The 7,403-nt window shown below is 36.1% G+C and overlaps 1 protein-coding gene across 2 annotated transcripts in view; it reads left to right on the plus strand.

The window, feature by feature from the left end:
- Positions 1–7,403, plus strand: part of LOC120417227 (uncharacterized) — a 55,032-nt gene extending 47,629 nt beyond the window's left edge. The window contains exon 5 of one of the 2 annotated variants that reach the window (XM_039579187.2): positions 692–7,403. In XM_039579187.2, the coding sequence (XP_039435121.1) occupies positions 692–1,193 (502 nt within the window). In that variant the 3' untranslated portion in view covers positions 1,194–7,403. The remainder of the gene's footprint in view (positions 1–691) is intronic. The other variant, XM_039579188.2, reaches the window with a different exon arrangement.

The following is a 7,403-nucleotide window of genomic DNA, read 5'->3' on the forward strand; positions in this document are numbered from 1 at the left end:
TTTGTTTCATACAAAAAACAAAAACAAAAATTTAATCAGGATAATTTTTGCAAAGATCTAAAGACCTGGCATTATTCTTAGACTTCCTTGTTTTATTTATTTTGTCCTCATTATATAAAGATTACAGAATCACGATTTGTCATCTATTACGCCTCCAGGAACATTAGATAAGATAGGGGAAGTATGCCTTTTTCGAGCACATATACTTTAAGCAGCTTAACACAACATTGGTGTTAGATTGTACCTTCTAGAAGGCGATTTAATCATCATGCTGAAAATGGGTAGACTTCCCCTACCTTGTGTAAAGGTCAGGAGTCTGTTTACTTCACCGTTCCGTCTATCAGTTAATCCGAGTATTTAGGGAAAAGGGTTTAGCCGCTGTTATGATGCTGTTTGAGGGCTTCTAGATTCTATTCTTAGATGTTTTCGCAACGATGCTGGTTATCATAATTCTTCGCAATTTTGAATTACATGGTTTATATTTAAGAGAGGTTGATGACCGGTTACTTTTTTGGATTTTGCATGTTTTTGATAAGTGTACCTTTTTTATCTAGCAGATTTTTTTTTGGAATGGTCGTTCTAGCTGTTTCCATTTCTTGATACTTGTTTTTCAGTAGATTCAATTTGGCATCTGAATTTAATGCTACGAGCTGGTTTTGATCTCTGCTTTTCCCCTTTTCCCGCCCCCAAGGTCGAGTTTTACTCCCAACCCGAGCGACTACGACAACCAACCGCAGGCGTTTGTAGACGATGCGACACTATTAGCAGCGACAGCCGGACAGGATTACGAAGCGCCTCCACCGTCCCTTTCTTTGGCAGCAGCAGCATCAGCAGCTGGGGAGCTCCCGGTTTACGATCCACGTGGGGCTCAGCACCGCCTCGAGTCACAGCGCTACACTGGCGACGTTTTCGGGGCGAACCGTCGACCTCCTCCTCCAGCAGGGCCGGTGTACGGCGGATTGCACGAGGACTATCCGATGCCTCCGCCGCCGCCGTACTACGGATACGCCGGAATCACCACCAGTGAGGCCCGGTCGAATCCGTTCTACTCCGAGGACGAGTTCCGGTGCGCTGCCCGGCTGCGCAAGCTGCTTTTCTACCTTAAGAAACAGTACCAACAGGACAACAAGTACATCCAGGCCGTCTACGGACGGAACCCGGGAGGTGCTGGAGGTGCTCCGCGATACAACTAAACTGCGCTTTAAAACCGTGTACTCACTAACTGTATAACTCAACTTAAGCACTACTTAAACGATAAGGCACGACGAGCTGACGCAGGACAATAATTTGCACCCGGTTCAAAGCGAAAGAAAGGAAGCAAGGTAAGAGCACTACTGTAGAGTTAGATGTTTCATTTCGAACTGAGAAGCAAGGTGACATGTTTCCATCATCCAACAAAAATATATCAATTAAATGGAGCAAACAAAAGTGTGTCAAAACTGTATGGAAACAAGTAACAACAACAAAAACTCAACCAATGCTGTTAAACAAGAATAAAACAAATCTTATATTATACATTGTACATGGACTTAAGAGATCAAAACAAACACAGGAGCCCCCCTCGTAAGTGTTTATAAAAGCATTTTTACTGTATTAAAAAAAAGAGTGTAGAACTTAGGATTACAATAACTACTGGACACAAAACCTTTTAAGATGTATTTATCAGATAGCTAACCTCTTCCCCCTTTAGCCAACCAAGCCGCCGATCAAGACGAGACGGTTAAAGTTTACCCTTTAAAACTCTGTTCTAAACTATATTTAACCAAAAAAAAAAACAACAACAAACAAAAATATCTCTCTATTCCCATATCCCTTCCTTCATATCAAGTTGAGAACCTAAAAGAAACTGACAAAATAAGCACACTCACACACTTTTCTACTTTTAAGAAACGTAAAACAAGGCAGCACTTTAAAGAAGTAGAAAAAAAGTATATCTTCCTTCCTCCTTTTTGAACAACACACACAAAAAAAAACCCTATTATATGAAATTTTATCCTCATATATTTATAGACTTTACACAGAGTGTATACAGAACACAAAAAATAAAATCAAATAAACAGCAGCAAAACGGAAGCTAGAGAGCGACTCTCAAGCAGTGCGGCAGCTTTTGGGAGGAAGTGCCTCCTCCAAGCACAAACAGAAACCAAAGCAAACATGGGCGCGAGCGAGCTCATAGGCTATGGATTTGGGGGTGGGATAAGTTATGCAAAAAGTCTCCGAAGTGGGTACACGTGGTTTAGGCTCTAAAGACTGTGGGATCGGGTTACAAGGTTATAATGTGTTTTTTGTGGGGTTAGGGATGCTCAAAAATAGGAAATTTCAGTTATGACCGATTCTACCGTATGTATTGGCCTGAATTACGGAGTAAACCTCAGTTAGTTTTTACATATTTGAAAATATTATCGATTTTCCTTCCTAGAATCATAGTGCAATTTGGAAAATATTCTATTTGTGCTTTATACGAATTTAAAATATCGTGACTAGACAACGTATAAATTGTCTTTTAAAAAGCATTTACAAAAAAATGCTATAAAATCTGAGCTGTCAGAAACGACGAAAGAGTGACTTAAAAATGTTTCTGATGATATCACTGACTTTAAAATAAAGTTACTTCCCGGGCAGACGGTAATAACAAAATTCATGCCATTTCAATAACAAATACTGTTAAAATATCAAAAAGTGTTATGGAATCTTCTTGAAAAATCCATTTTTGCATAAGGGTTTAATAACAGTTTATATTATCATAACAAAATTTGTTATTGGTCTGATATTGGATGATAGCCAAAACAACTTTGGAATAACATTTTTTGTTATGGAAGAATACTTCCAACTGTTATCTGGATGATCGGATTAGTTGTTAAAATAACAAAAAGTAATAACAAAGATTTGTTCGAAGAATAACTAAAAATGTTATCAGTCTGTTATTGCAATAACAATCCAATAACAAAAATTTCATAACGACGAATAACAAATCTTGTTATAAATAACATAAAATGTTATTGGCCTAGTATTTTCCAATATCAAAAAATTTTATTACTAAGTTATTTCCGTCTGCTCGGGTTACGACATTTATTTGTTTGCCAAATAGCAAATGGAGTTTCCCTTTTATTAAATGCATTGCATTGCAATTTTCTTGCATTAAAGTTAGTTATAACTTTGACCTAAACTGAGCCGAACAGTTGAAAAACAATAGAAGCTTCTGTGAAAATTTGATGACTTGTTTTCCTGAATTTAAAAATTGATTTGATTTACGAAATCGTTGAGATTTATTACTCATGGAATTTTTTTGAACAAATTCAGAACAAAAATCTTTGAAAATTATATAAATTTCATAAAAGTTTTATAAATCAAGAAAAAGTTGTCAGATTTCTATTTCATTTGCAGATTTTTTTAAATAAATAATCGTTTCTCTGGTAAGCTATTACAAATTTTCAAAATTTTTGAATTGATTAAACAACAGAAAAATTTAAACAATCTTTCGATTAATTAAGATTTATCGATGCTGCATGTTTTGCACGAAAATGTGAAGCTGATGTCAGCAAACGCTTCACTTTCGTCAAGGTATGATAAATTTAGGCTCACTGAACAATTTTTATTGGACAGAATTGAATTTTAATGAATTTCCTGCCAATAAATAAAATTGTAAATTTCGTGCATAAATGGTATATAATCATATTAAGAAACCATGTACATCCACGCAAAGGTTGCTTAACATTCCAACTCCCAAGAATCCAAAAAGTTGGAACGGTAACTTCAACTCGCTGGATCTCGGGCATAACTCAACCAATCGGGACGATTATTTACCCCAGTGATTTGTTAGGATGTCTAGATGATCCTACAATTTTGCAGAACTCAATTTGATCAAATCTGTAATTTTTGCGACCGAAAACATCGTTCCAACTTTTTTTTCGCATGTAAAAAAAATATCGCCAAAAAATCTGCGGAGGAAATTGGTTTAAAAAAGGTTGGAACGATGATTTCAGTCGCAGAAATTACAGATTTGTTCAAATCAAGTTCTGCAAAATTTTAGGATTGTTTAGACATTTTTACAAATCGCTGGAAATAAGAATCGTCCCGATTGTTTGAGTTATGGCCGAGATCCAGCGAGTTGAAGTTACCGTTCCAACTTTTTTGGGAGGCTTGGGCGTCCGTGTAAGTTGGACATGCGTTGGGCGTTCCAGTGTTAAGATGATTCGATGACATTTGACCAGTTTTATTTATTAGCAGGGTATTATTCAAAATTCAATTCTGTCGGTTGGAGCGTGATCAGGTAGGTCAAATCTATCAAATGTCAAATCTATCAAATGTGAAGCGTTTACTGACACCAACCAATGTCAAGTTGTTCTATCATTGGTGAATACATTATTTTATTCTGATAAACTATCTTCAAAAGACCGATTCTTAGCGAAGCTACACCAAAATGTCACTTTTTTCAATTTTCAGTGTGATTTTTTATATGAAAAATTTCATTTTAATTATGATCTAATAATTGCAATGTGCTTTAAATGCGTTTTCTTATCTGAAATGCCAAAAATATTGACCAAATGAGGTCTGCAAGTCATTGAATGGGAGAGGAGTTTTTTCATAAATCTGCTCCTTTCGTTGTCCCGTCACGAAAAGAAATGGCTGGCAAAAACTCAAATCTCAACCAAATCTTTCAGTTCAAGGAGCAAAAGATTCGTTTTTCAATTTGTGATAATGTGTAGAAGAGCAAAAGTTTTAAAAAATCAATCTGGCAAAACTGTGTCGATTTTTTTGGTGTGCCTTTTAAAATTCCAGTTTTACGATGTTGTCCCGTCACGCTACATTTTCATTTCAGGAGAAGCACAGGTATAATATTGTTCATTATGCATGTCATTTCTATGTTGGAAAATCAATTATCTTTTCAAATATGTAATAACATTGGGGGGTTTCTTCTTTAATTGTGTCACTACAGCCAAAACGCTGAAAAAAACTTGGGATTTTTTTGAAAAGGAGCCGAAGAATCGGTCAAAAGATGTTTTGAGCACAACCAAGTTTAGAAAAAAACGTTACTTAGTCTGACTGTTGATTTCGATATGTATTCGTGAAGGTATATCTGGTGGATTGATTTAGAAGTTCATATGTCGAGCGATTTTATAGTTGTTATATGCCTTTCCTCAATAAGGAAGGTAAACAAAAAAGATTATTCAGTGCATTCTGTGTTCAATTGTTAGAATCAGATTTATGAACTGCTTAGAAATATTGATTATTCATGGAAATAATGAAGATTCGAAATAATTTGTTAAGTATTTATATAAATAATAAACTGAAAATAAAATAAAACTTATTGAGCATCCCAACTTCATCTAAACACTTCAAGAACTTTCATAAAGCTTGTCTTGTATTGTCAACCCTAAAACAAAGCTCCTCGCAAAGTGGCCAGCACCGGAAATTTGCACGCTCCTTTGGATCGAGTTTCACCTCAAAATCCGCGCGCGGAATGTCTGACATTTACGCGCCGCAATGTGGTATTGTCCCTTTTCAAGGGACGTAGACGATCCTGTAGCCAACCACTTCCGGGAAGGCGTTTACCAGGTGGATATGATACCTGGAAAGCTTGGAAAAGTCCCAAAGATGAATCAACGTGTGCAAATGAAGCTTAGGGGAGAACTGTCGTTTTGCTGAAGAAAATTGCCGAGCAAACTTTTATTTTTGTTGAATTTCCTAGGAATTCTATCAAGTTAAATAGTTAAACTGGATCAGATTTGAAAATTTACTCAAAAGTCACAACCCCTGATCAAGTCAGAAGGACGACAAGAGCTGATTCGGAAACATTAAACTGAGAGTCACCCCTTCCTTATAAAAAGGAGGCGTCCCAGAGACGAAGTGAAATAAATTTCGAATTAAATTGCCTCGTTAGCAGGTTTTTATTTCCTTCCCCAAGGGGGGAGCCTGGCATTATGGCCCTACGAAATGGGTCGTTGGATTGATGGAATTTCGATCATATTTCGCTTGCCATTGATGATGGTAATCAATCTCCCTAGCAGAGTGAGCGCTTGCGATGGAGTGGGGGATTGATCTATTTTTAACGCTTATTGGCAATGATTGAGGAAAGGTTTATCATTTTTTGAGTTATGCCAATCGTGGCTGATTGAATTTGGAAATCATTGTCACGTAAAATAAAATATGAAATTTGCTCAAAAGCTCCAACTTGCTGACTCGAGACCCGCGGAACGGAAGGAACTACATCAAAACTATATATCAACCTACAGCAATGTTGGTCAAATCATACTCAAAACGGTTTTCAAGCTTCATCAAAATTACAAACATACACTCATTTCTAATGGTTCATGTAACCTTGTTGTGGCATTTAACAGTTAAGAAATCAACTAATCAGTAGTTGAAGTTGATCAAAACAACCAAACTACCCGGAAAGAAACACTCTAGAACCGAGCTAAGCTTAACTAGTTACTAAGAAGAAGATGAAAAGTGCACGGAAAATGGGAGAAAATCATTGCACCATCATAATGATAACAAAATCAATAATAATAAACTGAGGAAACAAGAAAAAATGTGTGTATGCTGTGTATGACAATTTTTCAACACGCCATTTGCTGTTATTATCATTATCATTGAGAATTTTTCACTTTTCTGTTACAAAAAATGTACAAGTTTTAGACACTGTAAGGCGCTAAGAAATCAATGGACAATACATATTATAAATATTATATACACTACTTAAACTGGGAATTTGAGGAAATCTGCTGCAAGGGGTGCCGTTGGGATGATTTTTACTGAAAAAAATCACCACCGAAACTCCTTGGCCGACTCGAATTTCCCAAAAATGTAACAAATAAGTTGTACTTAAAGAAGTTAAGGTAAAAAGGTGACAGAATGGGAAAATAAAGCTTCAAGTAATGTAAACCATACAATAATACCCTGACAATAATAAATCAATCGTGAAGAAGTACCATATTTTCGTACGTTTCGAGAATGAATGTTCCAACAGAACTGGAAGAAACGAGCCAAAAATAGATAAAACCTAAAGACAATAATCAAGCATAACAACAAAATGTAACTGATTGTAACTACTTTGCAAACTGAGGACAATAAAACTCACAATACATCAGTTTATGATAGACAGCTACACTTTCAAAACGAACATCAGCACTTGTTTCATTTTTATGCTCAAATTCACATACAAAATTCCCACAAAAATCATTCCCCCAGATTGCACTTGTTGAACTTTTGGGCAAAACAACACCCACTGCAAACAAACTCATAGACATAAACACAGCAACACACACACAAGCAGTCACCCCCACCACATGAGAAGGAGTAAAACTTGCTCAATAATGAATTTTCAAGTGCGAGAAAAGTTTCCGGCGTGGAGTTCTGTAGATAACGCTGCAAATAAAAACAATAGAAAAATAAAAACAAAA

The sequence above is a fragment of the Culex pipiens genome, chromosome 2, assembly GCF_016801865.2.
Source record: "Culex pipiens pallens isolate TS chromosome 2, TS_CPP_V2, whole genome shotgun sequence".
Taxonomy (NCBI): Eukaryota; Metazoa; Arthropoda; class Insecta; order Diptera; family Culicidae; genus Culex; species Culex pipiens.